This window comes from Mastigoproctus giganteus, chromosome 14, assembly GCF_048544385.1.
Source record: "Mastigoproctus giganteus isolate SK-2022 chromosome 14, ASM4854438v1, whole genome shotgun sequence".
Taxonomy (NCBI): Eukaryota; Metazoa; Arthropoda; class Arachnida; order Uropygi; family Thelyphonidae; genus Mastigoproctus; species Mastigoproctus giganteus.
The window spans coordinates 63925590-63945702 of record NC_143588.1 but is presented as its reverse complement, the minus strand read 5'-3'; the positions used below and the strand labels follow the sequence as shown (position 1 = coordinate 63945702).

The window sequence follows — 20113 nt, the reverse complement described above, 5'->3', positions numbered from 1 at the left end:
CCATAGAGTGCATAATTAGTGCAACTTGAGATGAATAGTGTTTTACAGCAACTGATAATTGAGATTCTCTCTGAAGAAGTAAGTGGGGTTTAGCAGATTGAAGGTGGTAGTGGACATCATCAAGATTGTAACAAACTTTATTCACTCTTGGACTGTTGCTTCCCAGCTAAGACCACTTATATTAGTAAAATAAATTTGGAAATTTTTGTTTTTGAGAATTTTAGATCATTTTATAGATATTTGTCTGTTAGTTTGCCCATTCGTGATGCGTTGATATAGATAAGACAAAAATTTCCCCCCCGCCCTCCATACTCATTACTTAGACTCCCCCCCCATCACTAGCTGGCAGAGTAGAGGTTATTTGTTATTGTTATTTATTTATTTTAGGAGCATTAGCAACTAAGGCCATATTGCTCCGGGATATGCGGTGGTCATTCCCTGACCTTTCCGCATCCTCCGTATTTGGTGGTGATGGGCTCGAACCCCAGTCTAATCAAGAAGCGTGTGCTACGCACTGCTGCTCCTTCCCACCTGGCTACGGAGGCGCCCACACAGAGTAGAGGCAGTGAGATTATATACTAGTTGATCTGGATGATGCCTAGTGAGTTACCAATAGGTTCAGTCCAGTGGACTAGCTACAGCTGGGCCGCAAGTGCTGCTTTAAAGCTGTACCCTTGAAATTTAAGTGATATTGGGTCTCACAATGTTGCTGTCATAGTGTCAAATGACATGATCCATATTGCTTTAAAGAAGAGATGGGAAGATTCTAGAGCTGAGTTATGGAGACTGAACGTGATTTCACCACTTCAAGCCTCCAATATTAGGTGATCTTCCATGCAGCCTGTTCCTCTATTCTTATTCCTTTATGTGATGCAGATGTCTCACCTCAACTCTTGCTTATATTGCTTCACAGCTAGTGATCACCTTAAATTTATTAAGTACAGTATTTTTGGCTTTACACATGAGATTTTACTTAGTGCTACAAACAGTCCTATCATAGTGAAAGTGCAAGCAGAGGATTTGGTTATTGCAGAACAATTGTACTTCGCTGAAATTTAGTCCACTTGACTTTCATGTGAGACCTGAATATCAGTTCCAGCAGTGTTTTTAGACTTTGAAATATCAGCTCCACCTATCATAGCTGGAAAAATGTCTGCAACAAACTTTGCTCTTTACTTATGTCTGACATGATCACTATGCTGATGGAAGGTAATGGCTAATAAAGTCATGGCTTGGCTCTAGATCGAAAATATTTGATATCAAGCTAGGCGCCTCCGTAACCAGGTGGGCAGGAGCAGCAGTGCGTAGCACATGCTTCTTGATTAGACTGGGGTTCAAGCCTGTGACCACCAAATACAGAGGATGCGGAAAGGTCAGGGAATGACCAGCATATCCCCGGAGCAATATGGCCTTAGTTGCTAATGCTCCTAAACAAAAAAAAAAAAAAATAATAATAACAAACCAAATGATATCAAGCTAATGGTAAATTCCACTGACTAAGATAATTATATAACTGGATTCTGTGGTATCATGAAAAGAGCAGTTCAAGGGATGCTGTCCACTATTTCAAAAGTCCATTAAATCGAGGTCTGTTAAAGCAAGGATTTACTGTACATTTCAGATTTCATTTGTATTGCAGGTTGTAGGAAAAAATAATGTATACCATACAGTTTATTCTCATAACTTTTCTTAGTATTTTTCCTTCATGAAAATTTTACTCTTAGTTTTTCTAGTGTGCACATCACATTGGAGAATTATATTAACTTCAGAAAGAATTGTCAAATTTTTACTTCCAAAACGTTATTATTTATATATTTAATTAATGAACTGTTTCTATAACAGGCTTTTCTAAATATTAATTTTTTTTTTTTTTTTGCATCATTTCAGACTATTGAAGGGTATCGGAGATCACTGCCAAAGGCACTTTTAATATATTTAGCTATTATCCTCACAGGAGGACTTCTTTTGCTTTTGTTATCTTGGAAACGAAGCATCTTCCTAAAGCTAACTCATACCCAGTGTCCTTTAGGAAAAGCTGAGAAAGTATTATTAGTGGTAATTATACATCTGTAGTAATTAGTGGTAACTATAACATTTGTACTTATTTTAAGTTTCATAGATAGAAAACTTTTAGCTCTCAAGAATGTAATTTGAAGCAATATTAATATTATAGTAATATTTATTTAAAAAATAACTTCCTGATAATGCAAGTTCTGGTTACTTTTTCATTATGGATTTTTATTTCATCAGATAAATATAAATGAACAGTCAAAGTTTGTAAAAACTTCAAAAGTTTTTACAAAGTAAAACAAAATAAAAATATGTTGTGAGTCATTACTTGATAATAAATTGTAGGCATATTTTGAAGTCATAGCTTTATGTCAATAATATAAATGATACAGAAATGCTGTAAAAGCCAAAACAAAAACTGGTTATTTTATTTGTATCAATTAATATCATACATTATTCTGTAGACAATTTTGAAAATTTATTCTAATTAAACGAACAATGTGCTTTGTTTTAAGCAATATTTAACAAACTTTTTTTGCAAGTATTCAGTTCCTATGGTACTGTATGGTTTTTTGTTCGTGGTGTCAGAATTCACCAAAAAAACAGAATTTCTGAGGTTATGATAGTGTGGGTAGTATTTAAACTTTTTTTTCCAATCCCTTAAATTAAAAGTTCATCAAAAAAAGATCTTTGTGGCCACAATGACCGATTTATCTTCCTAAAAATGTTTTCTTTCAATTGCTATGTTATGTCCATTTGGTAGTGGGAGGAATTTATTATGCTCCTAGCATTATTGCTAGGAGCATAATAAATAAATAAGGAGCATAATAAATACTTAGACTCTTTCTAGGTGCTAACTAGCAGAGTAGAGGTAGTGAGATTATACTTAGTTGATCTGGATGCCTTCTAAAGAGTTATTAGTAGGTTCAGTGTGGTTGACTATCTAGTAGCCAGCCTATGAAAACCATTTTAAAGCTGTACCCATGAAATGTAAGGGACTTTTGACCTTGCTATGATGCCCATCATAACCTCAAAAGACAGACTACATGAAAGAAGGGACAGGAGTTGCCAGAATTTTTTTGGGGAGACTAAATATGGGTTTCACCACATCAAGCCTCCAATAAGTAGAGTGATGGTATTACGCTGGGTGCTGAGTCATCTAATACTTAGTATTGACAGGTAATGCAGAGGATTGGCCATTCCTCTATGTGATGTGGATGCCACACCATTGTATCTGCTTATATTGGTTCACTCTTGGATGGTCATCTGAAGGTGATGTAAAGGTGCACGCAGAGGATTTGGTCGTTACAGAATGAGCAAACTTGAGCAAAATTCGGTCTATTTGATTCACAAGATGGACCTGGCTGTAGCTTCCATCAACGTTTTAGGCTTCCAGGTAGTAGTTGTCCTAACTGTGATATCTAGATGAGTGTCTGTGACAAGCCTCATTAATCATACACATAATGAAAGTTATGTGTATATACTATAATTTGTTACCAGGGGCGGACTGTCCCGAAGGTGCAAGAGGTGCCAACGTTCAAAGGGCGCTTGAAAACCTAAAACTTACATACACATATGAAGAAAATTTTAAAGGGGGTGCCAAATTGCGATTAGCACCCGGGCACCACATACCCTAAGAACGCCCCTGCCTGTTACTCAGCTGTATCGGCTAAATACAGAAAATTAGTAAAGGAGTTGTTACGATTTTTACCAGAATTGCAAAGTTAGTTTAAGAATTACAAAGTAAGTGTAAGCTGAACATCGAACACTGGAGGGACATTAGTTTCGAGGTAGAAAAGTGAGAAAAATATAATGCAGAGCTGCATTCATTTTTTGAACTATATCAGTACCTGCATTGAAATAGTACGCCACTTTTTTACCAATATGCTAAATGAGAATGTCTTATCATGCTGGATATTAATGTAGCCGAGTGGTCAGGAGCGAGAGTGCATAGCACACATTCCATGAGTGGACCGGGGTTCAATCCAGTGACTACTAAATACAATAAATATTTGTATTGACGATTTATTGTAAACTCTACTGACTTGGTTGTCGTGCCGGAGTATAAACAGAAAATTTTTTTTAATATTAGTAATGGAAAATGATGCAAGAAAGCAAGTTTATACAGCATCAGCCAAAAAAATAAAGCAACACTCGTATATCATCTGTCCATCCCTACTAACAGTTTGTCTAGTTCTTCCTTGAATTTATTCAAAAAATAACCTCTTCTGCAACACTAGATTGGAGTTTGTTCCAAGAATCAACCACTCTCTGGCTTAAGGAAATTTTCGTACGTCTTACCTGCAACCATCCATCCTCAAATTGAATTTATGCTTCCTCTTGCTCAGACTGCTCATATGTGTAGTCTGAGCAAGAGGAAGGATTTCATAAACATTGAGCTTTTCAATCAATCTTATCAGCTTCAATCCATTCAGAGCCTTAAACACCTCAGTTAAATCTCCTCTCAGATGTCTAGTCTCTAAGTGCTGCAGTTTGCAGAACTGAAGGATATGAAATTTGAAATGGGCCTAAAATCTTCCCCTGAAAACCTCAAAATACACTGCAAATTTGGCTAGAAAAGGTCAATCCAACTTTTCCTTCATGAGTGATGCCTGAAATATACGAGATATCTGAAATATACTTCCATATATATATAAATTTCTAAAGAGGTTTGTTGGTAAACATACATTGAATATTTGGCATTGAACAAATTTCTCTCCCTTGAGTAATAGTTCAATCTCTGAAGCATACTTTCATTTTTATATTGATTTCTATATGGGGAAACTGCAATGTGCCTAAACCCTTCTCAAGAAGGTTTTAGGATATATACTTATATCAACTGTAGTTGATAAATATAAAGTTTATATAAATACATGTATATAGCTAGTAATGATGGAAGGTATAGTTTAATAAACCTATAAAGAAATTAAAAAAAGGGGATGAGATGCATCGAGATATCATCTGCATGTCAGGCTATTAACACCAAAGAATAAAAGAAAAATGAAAGAGGAGAGGACGAGGCGCAGCAAAAATAATGGCTACTACCTTAGTTATTAACCTCTAGGTTGTTTGTGGAGAAGAGAGTTGAAATCGGAGAGGTAGGGGAAAGAAGGAGAAGATGATAGAAGAGGAGAAGGGATGATGAAGGAAGTTGATGGAACGATCAGAAGCTCGGTAGTGATGTCAGCCTAATTCAAGCAGCATTCAAGATTCAAAGATAGAATATTTATGAATGCCATTGTTTCTCTTAAGAGTATGCCTTGTGTTGCATATGTGGACAGGTTCCAACCATCAGCAGTCCTTAAAATTTCATGAACTATCGATGATGTGAGCATCACTCAACAGGAGGTTATGCCCTTCTTGCCAATAATCATGTCTATTGTTGACTGGGTCAATTCAGCTTTTTCTATTATAGAGGTAACATAGTCTTTTCAGTGGTCCTCCAAAAAATGGATAGTCTTACTAGTATAGCTTGCATCACAGTCCTTAAAAGGAATATTAATACTTTTTTTTTGCATTTTTTGGATTTTTTAAACAAGGGGAGGGTGTCTACTGTTTGTAATTTTCTACTAGTGATCTGTACCATATTAATTCTTTAGCCACACAGAATTCTAGCAATAGCCTCAGATAGAAAGAAACGCAAACTATAATGGACACTTGATTCAAATCCAATTCTTGGGAATGTGATAGTGATCCTATTTCAGGAGTTGTATGTTTTTGAGTTAAACTCAACTCACAATAGTTTAAAAATTGTACTAGGAAATCACATCTCCAGAAGTTCACTCCGACCTTATTTCTGATTGACAATGCAACCGATACACTCTGCTTTTTATACTGCGGATTTTATACTGAGATATTCTGCCACCAAAAAGGTGGCAGAATATCTACATGAGAAAATTAGAATATCTTAATTCCACATTATTTTTTTTTAACTTGGTGTATCTATATGCTGTTTATTCTTAAATTCATTTGAATAACCCATATATTTAATCAAGGAATTAATCGTGGAAGCTACTAAAAGGTTCATACCTATTAAGAAATATTGTTCGAGGTTTAGGCCTAAATGGTTGTCAAATGAACTAATGAGACTCGTAACAGAGAAGAAAAATGCATGGGATGCATATAAATTATCAAGCGACTCAGAAGCCTATGGCAGATATAAGTTAATCTGTAATCAGGTCACAAAGGAGGTTCGGCAGGCGAAGGCAGATTACGAGAAATCCTTGGCAAAAGATGCTAAGAAAAACAGCAAGGATTTCTTTACTTATATAAACTCTAAAAGGAAGGGGATGAATCTGATTGGTCCACTTGACATCGATGGTTCGACTGTTGATGATCCTGCTCAGATAGCAAACAAACTGAATGAGTATTTTGCATCTATATTCACATGTGAGGAATTATTAAGGTTTGAAAATGGCAGAAGGTTATCAAATTGTAGCAAGATACTTAATGATTTTGTAATAACTGAGAGCAAAGTGGAAGAGAAATTGTTGAAGTTAAATGTAAGAAAAGCACCTGGGGTAGATGGGATCTATCCAGTTATATTAAAGGAGGCAGCAAAGGAAATAAGCAAACCCTTAGCCATAATTATGAGAGCATCCTTGGACTCAGGGGAGGTTCCCACGGACTGGAGATGTGCAAATGTATCCCCAATTCACAAAGGGGGATCGAAGGGTGACACGAGTAATTACAGACCAGTTAGTTTAACTTCTGTTCCGTTAAAATAATGGAGTCACTGGTTAAAGATGCATTGCAGGATCATCTAGACAAGACTGCAGCAATAATTCAGACACAGCATGGGTTTGTTAAGGGAAAGTCTTGTCTGACAAATTTGATAGGATATTATGATGTGGTTACAAAGGAACTGGATGCGAAAAATAATTTTGATATCATATATTTGGATTTCAGGAAAGCTTTTAACACTGTTGCGCATGGAAGACTATTGTACAAATTGGAGCAGAATGGTATTAAGGGTAAGTTGCTACAATGGATAAAAGGATGGTTAAGTGCTAGAAGACAGAGGGTGGTAATCAATGGGTGCTGCTCTTCTTGGACTAATGTTATTAGTGGAGTCCCACAGGGTTCGGTGTTAGGTCCACTGTTGTTTTGTATATTTATCAATGATATTGATGAAGGTATATCAGGCTTAATGTCGAAGTTTGCAGATGATACAAAGGTTGGCAGGGTTGTTAATGACAGTAATGGCAGTGTGCTACTGCAACAGGATCTAGATAATTTGGGCATATGGGCTAAGAAGTGGCAACTGAAGTTTAACCTTGACAAATGCAAAGTACTACATATGGGTAGCAGTAATCCCAGAGAAACGTACCAACTGTGTGGTACTACACTTAAGGTGGTAGAAAATGAAAAAGACCTGGGAGTAATTGTGCAGGCAGATATGAAGTTTTCTGAGCAATACAGACAGGCTGCCAGGGCAGGTCATGGGGTTTTGTCAATGATATATAGGAATTTTGCTAGCAGGGAAAAGGAGGTGATTATCCCTCTGTATAAGGCAATGGTCAGGCCACGGCTTGAGTACTGCGTACAGGTCTGGAGGCCTCATTTTAGGAAGGATGTAGATTTACTTGAGCGTGTACAGAGAAGGGCAACAAGATTGGTGAGGGGAATGAAGGGATCCTCTTACCAAGAGAGGCTTAATTTCTGCAAATTGCAGTGGCTGGAGACTAGGCACCTGCGCGGTGATCTGATTGAGGTCTATAAGGCCTTGAATGGGTTGAGCACGCTGAATTCTGATGGGATCCTTCCACTTGTTCAGATTACGAATCTAAGGGGGCATAAATTCAAATTAAGAAAAGACAGATGTAGAATAGATGTGCGGAAATTTGCCTTTAGCCAGCGGGTGGTTAATTGCTGGAACAAACTTCCATCTGTCGTTGTGGAAGTTGATAGGTTGAATAAATTTAAGGAGGAACTGGACAGGCATTTGGAGGGAATGGTGTGATTTTTTTTTTTTTTTTTTTGGCTGATGCTGCATAAGCTCATACATTTGCTTTCTTGCATCACATGCCACTACTACTACTACTATGTCAAGGGCAGATCCAGCCTTTATGTTTTTGGGGATAACAGTGTAGAAAAACAAGGAAGATCCTGTCTTAGAGAAGGGGAGGAGGGGGTGTAATAGCAAATGAAAATTGTTCCAGTTACACTTGTGGAATAATCTTGGAGGAAGGCAGTAAATATCCAAATTACCAACTCTCTCCAGATCTTCCCATATCTTAATATCATAATAAACTGTGTTAACCATGTGTATAATTTTGAACAAGAATATGACCTTAAAGTTTTGCTGTCGTGTCTGGTTTTTTTAAAAAAAAATATTTTTTGCTAGTTTATTGACAAGTCATTTAAAGCTTTAACACTGTTTTGTATAACACTAATTTCGTTCTTCTGGAGAGCAGCCTTGATCGAAAGCGTTTCTGCAAGGAAAAATAGCATCTATTAATAGCATTAAGATGAGCCTGAATTTCTGGGGTGTTACTACTATCGTGTTGAATCATAGCTCCCAGATATTTGAAGGATTATGTTCTATTGAAACTGTGCTTTGCTGTTTGCTAGATCTGTTGGGTACTTTGTCTCTCCTTCCTACTTGTAATCATAAACTTAATTTTATTTTCATTTACCTTCAACCCAACACTTTCTGCTTCTTTCTCAAATTCTTCAAAAGCTGTCCTCAGAATATGTGGCTTTCTGGAAGTCATCACTACATCATCTGCATAGGCTAAGTGCTGGTAGAGTCTGTTATATATGATCCCATTGGAAGTAGCTAATACTTTCCTCATAACCCTCTCCAACACTAAGTTAAAAAGAACTGGTGATGAACTGGTGACAAGGGGTTTCCCTGTCTCGGCCCTCTCCTCACCTTGATTCCCTTGCATCTTAACCTTGCCCTTGCTTCCTTCCAGCATGACCTTCATCAGCCTTACAAGCTTTTTTGGTATGCCCAGGCTTCCCATCGTTTCCAACAGCTCCACTCTATCCACACTATCATATGCCATGCTGAAATCAATATCTGCATCATCTCTTTATTGATTTCAGCATGGCATATCTGCAAGGCAGATATGCCAAGGCAGATTGTGGCACTTCTCCAAGATCTGTCCGAAGGTGGAAATATGGTCAACAGTCTACCTCCTTGCACTTAACCCACTTTGATATTCACCAACTATTCCTTCTGCTATTCTTGATATTCTTCTAGTCAGGATGACAGATAGAATCTTATATGTTGCACTAAGTAGGACAACCCCTCTGTAGTTTCCACACATTAGTTTATCTCCCTTCTTGTGGATTGGGATGATTACTGCTGTCTTCCAGTCATTTGGCAATTCTTTTCTTTCCCATATGTCCGATATAAACTGATGTAATTTTTGTATCAGTTTCTCGCCACCTGCCATTATGAGTTCTGCTGGGATGTTATCTTCTCCGGGTGTTTTGTTGTTTTTAGCCCTTTGGATTGCATCCCGCACCTCTTCTATTGTTGGGCCCGTGATACCTTCAACATTATCTGTTTCTTCTTTCTCTCCTACAGTTTCTTCTGGGCATGCCTGTTCTTTATTAAGTAAGGAATTAAAATGCTCCTTCCAAACATCTGTGATCTCCACTATCCCCCCCCCCCACTATTTTTTCTTCCTTATTCTTATGCAGTTTAAGATGCAGCTAGAAACATTTTTTTACGTTTCCTACTTCTTTATAGGATTTCCTGATCTGCCCTCTGTCATATTCTTCTTGCATTTTTTCTCTCTTTTCTTTTGTCTACATACTGACTTCGCTTCAGCTCTTTTAATCCTGTAATCCTCAGTATTCTTTCTAGTTCTTCTCTGTAACATTTTCTGTCTGGCTTGGTTTCGTTCTTCCAGGATCTTTTCACAGTCCTGATCGAACCAGTCATTTCTCACTATTTTTTTTCCACTCCAAGTGCCTTTTCTGCTGCTACACTCAGTGCTTCCTTAATATCTTCCCATTTTTTATTGATAGGCTCACCATCCTGTTATTGGTGTTTCTCCAGTTGTTCCTTGACTTTCATTCTAAATATTTCTATAGTATCTTCATCTTATTTAAGCTTATCTTGTTGATATCTTTTCTTTGTTATCCCCCCTTTCCCTCTATATACCTTTGAGAGCCTATTTCGCAGATGGCACCTTATCGTAAAATGGTCTGAGTTGCAATCTGCCCCCCTGTAACTCCTCACGTAGTAGTAGTAGTAGTAGTAGTGGCACTTGATGCAAGAAAGCAAGTGTAGGAGCTTATGCAGCATCAGCCAAAAAAAAAAAAAATCACACCATACCCTCCAAATGCCTGTCCAGTTCCTCCTTAAATTTGTTTAACCTATCAACTTCCACAACGACAGATGGAAGTTTGTTCCAGCAATTAACCACCCGCTGGCTAAAGGCAAATTTCCGCACATCTATTCTACATCTATCCTTTCTTAATTTGAACTTATGTCCCCGTAGGTTCGTATTCTGAACAAGTGGGAGGATCCCATCAGAATTCAGCGTGCTCAACCCATTCAAGGCCTTATAGACCTCAATCAGATCACCGTGCAGGTGCCTAGTCTCCAGCCACTGCAATTTGCAGAACTTAAGCCTCTCTTGGTAAGAGGATCCCTTCATTCCCCTCACCAATCGTGTTGCTCTTCTCTGTACACGCTCAAGCAAATCTACATCCTTCCTAAAATGAGGCCTCCAGACCTGTACGCAGTACTCAAGGCGTGGCCTGACCATTGCCTTATACAGAGGGACAATCACCTCCTTTTCCCTGCTAGCAAAATTCCTATATATCATTGACAAAACCCCATGACCTGCCCTAGCAGCCTGTCTGCATTGCTCACAAAACTTCATATCTGACTGCACAATTATTCCCAGGTCTTTTTCATTTTCTACCACCTTAAGTGTAGTACCACACAGTTGGTACGTTTCTCTGGGGTTACTTCTACCCATATGCAGTACTTTGCATTTGTCAAGGTTAAACTTCAGTTGCCACTTCTTAGCCCATCTGCCCAAATTATCTAGATCCTGTTGCAGTAGCACACTGCCATGACTGTCATTAACAACCCTGCCAACCTTCGTGTCATCTGCAAACTTCGACATTAAGCCTGATATACCTTCATCAATATCATTGATAAATATACAAAACAACAGTGGACCCAACACCGAACCCTGTGGGACTCCACTAATAACATTAGTCCACGAAGAGCAGCACCCATTGATTACCACCCTCTGTCTTCTCCCACTTAACCATCCTTTTATCCATTGTAGCAACTTACCCTTAATACCATTCTGCTCCAATTTGTACAGTAGTCTTCCATGCGCAACAGTGTCAAAAGCTTTCCTGAAATCCAAGTATATGATATCAAAATTATTTTTTGCATCCAGTTCCTTTGTGACCACATCATAATAACCAATCAAATTTGTCAGACAAGACTTTCCCTTAACAAACCCATGCTGTGTCTGAATTATTGCGGCAGTCTTGTCTAGATGATCCTGCAATGCATCTTTAATCAGTGACTCCATTATTTTACCCGGAACAGAAGTTAAACTAACTGGTCTGTAATTACTCGTGTCACCCTTCGAACCTCCTTTGTGAATTGGGGACACATTTGCACATCTCCAGTCCGTGGGAACCTCCCCTGAATCCAAGGATGCTCTCATAATTATGGCTAAGGGTTTGCTTAGTTGCTTTGCCGCCTCCTTTAATATAACTGGATAGATCCCATCCACCCCAGGTGCCTTTCTTATGTTTAACTTCAACAATTTCTCCTCCACTTTGCTCTCAGTTATTACAAAATCATTAAGCACACTGCTACAATTTGATAACCTTCTTCCATTTTCAAACTGTAATAATTCCTCACGTGTGAATGTAGATGCAAAATACTCATTCAGTTTGTTTGCTATCTGAGTAGGATCATCAACAGTCGAACCATCGATGTCAAGTGGACCAATCATATTCATCCCCTTCCTTTTAGAGTTTATATAAGTAAAGAAATCCTTGCTGTTTTTCTTAGCATCTTTTGCCAAAGATTTCTCGTAATCCGCCTTTGCCTGCCGAACCTCCTTTGTGACCTGATTACAGACTAGCTTATATCTGCCACAGGCTTCTGTGTCGCCTGATAATTTATATGCATCCCATGCATTTTTCTTCTCTGTCACGAGTCTCATTAGTTCATTTGATAACCATTTAGGCCTAAACCTTGAACAATATTTCTTCATCGGTATGAAAAGTCTAGTAGCTTCCACGATTAATTCCTTGAATGCTTCCCACTTAGAATTTACTGTTTGTAACATCGTCAGTTGATCCCACTGTACAGAATTTAAAAACTGTCTGAGACCATTGTACTCCCCTTTACGGAAGCAAAAACCCTTTCCTTTACCCCTGACGGTAGTTACCTCTTTGAGTAAATCCCACTGCAGCACACTGTGATCACTGCCACCTAGTGGTTCCTTTATCTGCAAATTCTTAATACACGAATGATCACTGCTGATAACCAGATCAAGAGTATTACTTTCTCTGGTTGCCTCTCGAACATGCTGCTGCAGAAAACAATCATCCAATAAATCCACAAAAGTCTGACTAGTGTGTGAGTGACCAACCCACAAGTTCCAGTCAATATCTGGGAAGTTAAAATCCCCCATTATAAGACATTCTGATTTACTGGCCCACTCTATTTCTCTGTACAATTGTTCATTGTACTCATTCGAGTCATTAGGCCTATAACACACTCCTACTCTTATTTTTGCTTTTGCAGTGCTTATGTCACACCAAACTGACTCAACACTGCACTGTCCATCTATATCAACTGGATGCACTTCTTTTGATTTTATGTTTTTCTTAATTAACAGCATAACACCTCCTCCCTTTCTGTCCTGTCTATCCTTTCTGTACACATTGTACTCCCCAAATTCCAGTTCTGCATTCCTTATATCTTTGTGACACCACGTCTCTGCTATCCCAACAATATCCGCCTTTGATGTCTTGACCAACACTTCAAATTCATCAAATTTATTTACTATACTTCTAGCATTGGTATACATGCAAGCATACATGCTCCTATGCCTATTCCTTGTTACCCTAACACATCCCATATACCCAACTATTCCAGGATGACTGCCATCTGTCCCTGAAACCCCCAACACCCCTCGCTCCAGGTCGCTTCTTATTCTAATAGAAGTTGTGCAAGAATCACCTTCACCTCTGCCTGCGGTTACTGTTAAACTATTAGTCTTTGTATCCCCCCAAGCTAGCAGTTTTCCAACCCACTTAACACTGCCTCGATAGCATCAGCAAATATTCTTGCACCCTTTCTATTTAAGTGTATCCCATCCCTATAGAAGCAGTCTCTCCTGTTAACAAGTACAGTCCAGGCTGAAAAAAATTCTACCCCTTGAGCCCTGCACAATCTTTCCAGGGCCGAATTGATCGACAAGGCTCTCATCATATACTCCCTTCTATCGTGTCTGGGCAGAATTGCAGACACTTTCAAATTCAACCCTAATTCTCGGCTTTTTTTCAACAGTGACCTGTACTTGTTGAGTAATTCTGCCGGTCTCCTACTCTTAATATCATTAGTGCCAACGTGTACAACTATATCACCTTTTGTGCCCTTGAAAGATGTTATCCGCTCTACAACGTCATCAACCTTTGCCCCTGGCAGACATACCCTGGTCCTGTTCCACCTATCCTTTTTACATAGCATGTTCCCCGTTTCCCTGACAATAGAGTCACCAACAACTACTAGTTCCTGTGGGACCAGCGCATTCTGCCTTAGGGGTTGCCGCTGTGTTGCGTGATGACCAAGTGCAAGCTCTGGCGTTGATGTGGGCAGCTGAGAGCTTGATAGGCCCCTCAATTTATTTCCTTCGAGGGCATCCACCCTGTCCTTCAAACTCTCATATAGGCCCATAACAACGCTGAGTTGTCGCCTGATTTCCTTACACTCCTTACATCGCGCACACACAAAGACATCCCCCATGGCAATATCATGTTCCGTTCCAGAGAGTTCGGCAAACATTTCACAAGTTGCACATTTTTTTAGGCTGTTGACGCGTTGGAGAATCGCCCCCCTCAGTTCTCCCCCGAGTCACAGCACTCCTGCCACTTTGTGCCCGTTGCTAGTGATGACTAGTCCACATGTCCATTACATCCATAGCATGACAAGTATTAATGAGGATGTGATCGATCTGATTACGTGTGACACCATCAGGTGATATCCAAGTTTATTTGTGGATATTCTTATGTAGGAAATTTGTGCTACTAATGCTCAAGCCTTTCCCTCTTGCAAAGTCTATTAGCCTTTCCCCATTTTCATTATTGGTTTCATGTAAACTGTTTCTTCCTGTAGTTGGTATATGTACTTCCTCTCTCCCTACTTTGGCATTGAAATCTTCAAGAATGAGTTTAATATCTTTAGTGTCTTGGGGCCTCATCTAATGTTCTCTTCAGTGCTTTGTAAAAGGCATCCTTTGCTTCATCCTCTGCATCTTCTGTCAGAGCATGTACACTGATCATGAATGTGTTAAAATAGATGCCTCTAAGCCTTAGCATACATATTCTTTCATTAATTACACTGTAACTCATCATTCATGCTTTAGTGTCCTTAATCATAAAGCCTGTCCCCAGAATGTTGTCTCTGCTTTCGCTATTTATTAGGGTGTAGTCTGAGAGGTCTATAATTTCTAAGTTTCCCCATCTTATCTCTTGTAACACTGCTACACTTATATTATATCTCTTCAATTCTTTCTCCAATTTCCTGCTTGTTCCTGGTTGATACAAACTTTGGACTTTCCACGTAGCTATGAAAATCTCTTTAATCCTTTTGGCATGCTTGGGTCGAATTCCATTTGAGACAGTCCGGCTATTTCCTTGAGTTTTCATAACATTATGTTTGTTTTCTGGTGTGGGGCTGTTAGTCCCATGCCCAACCCCCAACCTGAAGGGCCAGGGTATCTCTCTTAGTCTGAGTCATCACTAGGGCTTACAATACCGAGATCCCGGGATCCTGGTCATTTTTTTTCCAGTATTCAAATACCGGTATTGATACAAAAAATACCGGTTTTTCGGTACTAATATAAAAAATAATTGTTTATGATTTAATCACATAAAGGTTATAAAATCACCTTTATGTGATTTTATGACCAACCAAAAATATACAAAAGTATACTGCAGCAGAATTTGGCAAATAATTTGTCATGCAATTAGATTCCAAGACTCATTGGAACGGATCAGTTTATTGTCCATGCTTGAAAGCTTTTTTGAGTTGAGATATTGTATGCAGAAAGCTTTAATTTATTTAGATTCAAGTATTTATCTCTGTGAGGATGAATTTAATTTATTATCTGAGGCTATATCTACATTAATATCTAGAAAGTTAGTGGTAAATGCACTATGCCGCAAAGAAGCAAATCTTTTAACTGCAGATGCTGCCATAAAATTTTGATGAAAACCCTTGGCAATCAAAATTCTGAAACAGCTAGAGAATGGCATACGGCATTGAAACCCCTTACTTCACAGAAGCATTCTAAACTTATACCCCCGTAACTATGGCCCCTAGTTCTAGAATAATTTATAACCGTGAAAATTTTGTCCTCATTCATCCTGTTCACAATTCTTGGAGAACTTCGTGTCTGACCATATCGTGACTCCCGAGTCCCTTTTTCCCAAGTGCTGACTTTAGTTCAACTCCACCAAGCGTAAGAGTTATTTTGGGGTTGCTGTTCCCAAAGTGTAAGACCTTGCATTTTACTGAATTAGAGCATAGCTGCCACTTTTCTGACCATCCAAAAGTCTATCTAGGTCACTCTGAAGAAGCTCTGCTTGGCGGCGAACATTAACTACCCTACTGATCTAGGCGCCTCCGTAGCCAGGTGGGAAGGAGCAGCAGTGCATAGCACACGCTTCTTGATTAGACCGGGGTTCGAGCCCGTCACCACCAAATATGGAGGATGCGGAAAGGTCAGGGAATGACCACCGCATATCCCGGAGCAATATGGCCTTAGTTGCTAATGCTCCTAAAAACCAAACAACAAACAACAAACAAACCTACTGATCTTTACATCACCTGCAAGTTTAGACATCATGCTCTTTATCCCTTCATGGATGTCATTTAAGATAATCAAAAACAACAGTGGTCCCAATAATGATCCTTGGGGAACCCCTCTTTTTACATTAACCCAGTCTGAGGAATAACCATTTATCAAAACCCTCTGCCTGGTGCTCTCAAGCCTTCCTGCTATCCGTCTAAGGATTTTCCCTGTGATTTGAACCTGTTCCAGCTTATAAAGTAACTGCTCATCTGGGACTGAGTCAAATGCTTTGCTGAAATCTAAATAAACAATGTCGAAATTATTCCCTAAATCTTGCTCACGAGTGACCCTGTCAAAATAGCTAAGCAGATTAATTAAACATGATTGTTCCTTTACAAAACCATGCTGCGTATCCTTCAGAATTCCATTTCTATCTAAATGATCCTGAAGTCCACCCTTGATCATTGCCTCCATGATTTTCCCTATTACTGAAGTTAGACTGACCGGTTGGTAATTTCCCACTACACTCTTAGAACCGCCCTTATGTATTGGTGATACATTGGCACTTTCCAATCCAACGGAATCTCTCCTGAGTCCAGTGATGCTTTCATAATTAGCCTTAGTGGTGTAATGCACTCACTTGCCGCCTTCCTTAAAATTATAGGGTATATGCCATCAACCCAGGAGCCCTACTCGCCTGTATGTGCGAAAGTTTTTTTATTAAATAATCATGTGAAATTTCAATATCATTATTTACATATTTTTGCACTTCGTTCCCATATGTTCCCATTGACATAAAGGGTTTTTCTTTTGTAAATATCGATGCAAAGTAACTGTTGAATTCATCTGCAACATCAGTTTGGATTAATACTATCCCATGCGATTACATATGGGTCCAATCTGATTTGTCCTTCTCTTCTTTGCATTTATATATGTGAAGAATTCCTTAACTGCACTCTTTGCTCTCTTCTTTATTCCTTATCCTGACTCTTTGCTGTCTGCCAGACTCAGTAAAGACACTATAGTGAAAATTATACTTCACTTAATAAAACGTCTTTCTCCTTCAGAAAATGATGAACGGAATTCAACCTTGGAAGACCAACATGGGACAGAACATTAGTGTTCTGAAAATTCTTTCCAAAATAAGAAATTGCCCGACTCTAATGAGATTTTAAAAGATAAATTTGAGTGGGAAATTAATGAAATACTTTTTAAATATTACTTCTAAAAAGTTCAAAGCCTAGAATATACAGACTGAGATCATCTACGACTAGCTCAGTACAATAGCACCATCCAGCATAGAATCCGAAAGGACGTTTTCTGCTGCTAATCAAATATGTACCAAAATTAGATCCAGTTTAAATGATAACACTATATGCTTATGCTTCTTAAGAGCTCATTTTATTCGGACAGGTAGTATGGATGCATAAACATAACTGAAATTTGCAGTATCAATATATATTTTTTTGTTATTAGAATAACTGTATTTTTAATAATTTTTTCAGAATTTTTATTATTGCAATAAAAGTTTATTTAAAACATGAATTCAAGTAATTACAGTACTTGTTTTTTCCTTACTTTATTGAACCTAATTGTCATTAAAATTTATTGAGAAAAATGTTTGTTTTTGGAATACCAGTATCCCGGTTCATAAATTAAAAATACCGAAATACCGGTATTAAGATTTTGACCAATATTGTAAGCCCTAGTCATCACCTGTAACCTGTCCAGCATGGGGGGCCCTGCTGGTAGTTAGACTACCACCGTTTTAGCTCACAGGATCATTTGGTCACACAAGCCCCACTACTACATCAAAGTGGAGGTACCTTTGGGGGGGGGGGACCAACAGTCTTTATTAAACAAAAACAGCAGTACTCAAAATGGTCTCTTTATTCCCACCTTGTTGATGGCACTGCAAATGGCATCCATTTAATTTTTCCATCCAAGGATCTTCAAGGATGGTTCAATGGAACCATCCTTGAAGTATTACTGTTAAACCTGCAGAACATTATATAGGACCTAATGGTTATCTTCATATCCTATTCTGCAGCCAAAATACAGACCGTAAGCCTTCTTAATCATAGAAGAAATTCTTTTGTGCTTTTCAGTTGCATACTAGCCTCAATCTTAACAGAAACTGTAGAGTATATTAACACACTGATGCAACATTTCAGTTCTTACACAATAAATATTTCATTTGAACACAATCAGTTTTAGAAATAAAAAGAAACAATGAACTTCAACTTGTACGTTAAATAAAATAATTTTGGCATCATCTACTTAGCTTTCAGAAAAACCTTTGATACCATTTCATAGTACGCATTCCTTGAGTGGACCGGGGTTCAAGCCCATGACTACTAAATACGATAAATATTTGTATTTACGATTTATTGTAAACTCTACTGACCTGGTTGTCGTGCCGGAGTATAAACAGAAAATTTAATTTCACAAAGAAAGACTGCTATACAAATTGGAGCGTGTGGCATTAAGGGGAAGTTGCTGCTATAGGTAAAGGAATGGTTGAGTGGGAAAAGACAGAAGGTAGTCATCAATGGGCACATTCACCAAACTTTTTTGATTAAACCTTGTGCTAAAAACTGAAATTTTTATTTTATTAAAAATATAATATTACTTTTATTATGTAATCTTATTAACAACATTAAGTCTAGTGGAATATTTAGGAGTAGTTTGAGAATTACTTTCACCCCCCCTCCTTTCTAAAGGAAAGTTGGTTAAGTTTCTGTTTTGCTATTAGGTTGCTTTATTTGTTTCAGTGGTTTCCAAACTACTGAGATTTACGGACTCCTTCAAAAGAGTTTGCGGACTCCTCTATATATATATGTGTGTGTGTGTGTGTGTGTGTGTGTGTGTGCGCGCGCATATGTTTCTGTGTGCGCGCATATGTTTCTGTGTGTGTATGAACACTGGGTTTTCTGAACAGAAAATTCAAAGTTTTATGTGTGAAACAACTCAACTTTATTCTTATTTTTATACAGATATATAATAATTTTGTTTGTCATCAGTTTGCTATACATGGAACGAATAATTTGAAATATGTATACAATTATATATACTAATTGTAGCAAAAATGAATAATGTTCTATAATGAAATTCATTGTGATTCTATCAGTATATTTTTTAAGAAAATAAACACATATTACTTGATACCTTCTGAATGTTTCGTGGACCCTCTGGAACTGGTCTATGGACACACAGGGATCCACAGACCCCAGTTTGGGAAACGCCGATTTATTTGAATCAGGAATTAAAAATTCATTATTTTGAATGCACTGTTAAATTCTTTAGGTTTCAAATAGACACATTAATGTTATTTTAATTAACTTGGTACATTATAATGGGCTGACATTAAGGATGAGTGAAGTAGACACTTATGTGTCTGGATACCTTAGGAAGGAACTTGCTTGAATGGTTTTGGCACTCAAGGAAGTTCCTTCCATCGGTGCCATCAGAGTAGCACTGGCCTGATAATAATTGTGGCATAAACTGTTTTTATTGATTTTTAATTCAAAAATGAGTTAGCATTTTAGTATTAGTGTTAGTAGTGGAAAGTGATGCCTGGAAATAAGCTTGTGCAACTTCAGCCGGAAAAAAAAAAAAAAAAAAAAACACTTCCACATCATCTGTCCATCTAATAAATTCTCTAATTCTTCTTCTTTATATTTGTTCAAACTACTCACTTCCACAAAACCAGATGGAAGTTTAATTCAGCAATAAACTATTCTGCCAGAAAGCAAATTTTCACACATCTATTCTGCAACCACCCTTTTGCAAGTTATGTCCCTTATGTGTATTGTCTGAGAAAGAGTAAAGATGCCATCTGCATTTAATTTACTCAATCCATTTAAAGCTTTATTATTATTATTATTATTATTATTAATAATACAATACAATACAATACAATTTTTATTTATCAAGAGAATTCGTTTATAATAAATAAACTTGTTAAGAAAAGTAAATTTCTTGACAACAAGTTGTAATTCTTCCTTTACAACAGTTTTGTACAAATTTGTTATCTTACAGAAAAGACTATGAAGTCACTACACATAGTATATTCC

At 37.9% G+C, this 20113-nt stretch overlaps 1 protein-coding gene across 2 annotated transcripts in view; it reads left to right on the top strand.

Moving 5' to 3' along the window:
- LOC150075172 (polyamine-transporting ATPase 13A3-like) overlaps positions 1-20113 on the top strand; it is a 409674-nt gene that overhangs the window by 23371 nt on the left and 366190 nt on the right. For both annotated transcript variants that reach the window (XM_090388296.1, XM_090388295.1), the window contains exon 3: positions 1888-2055. In XM_090388296.1, the coding sequence (XP_090244422.1) occupies positions 1888-2055 (168 nt within the window). The remainder of the gene's footprint in view (positions 1-1887; positions 2056-20113) is intronic.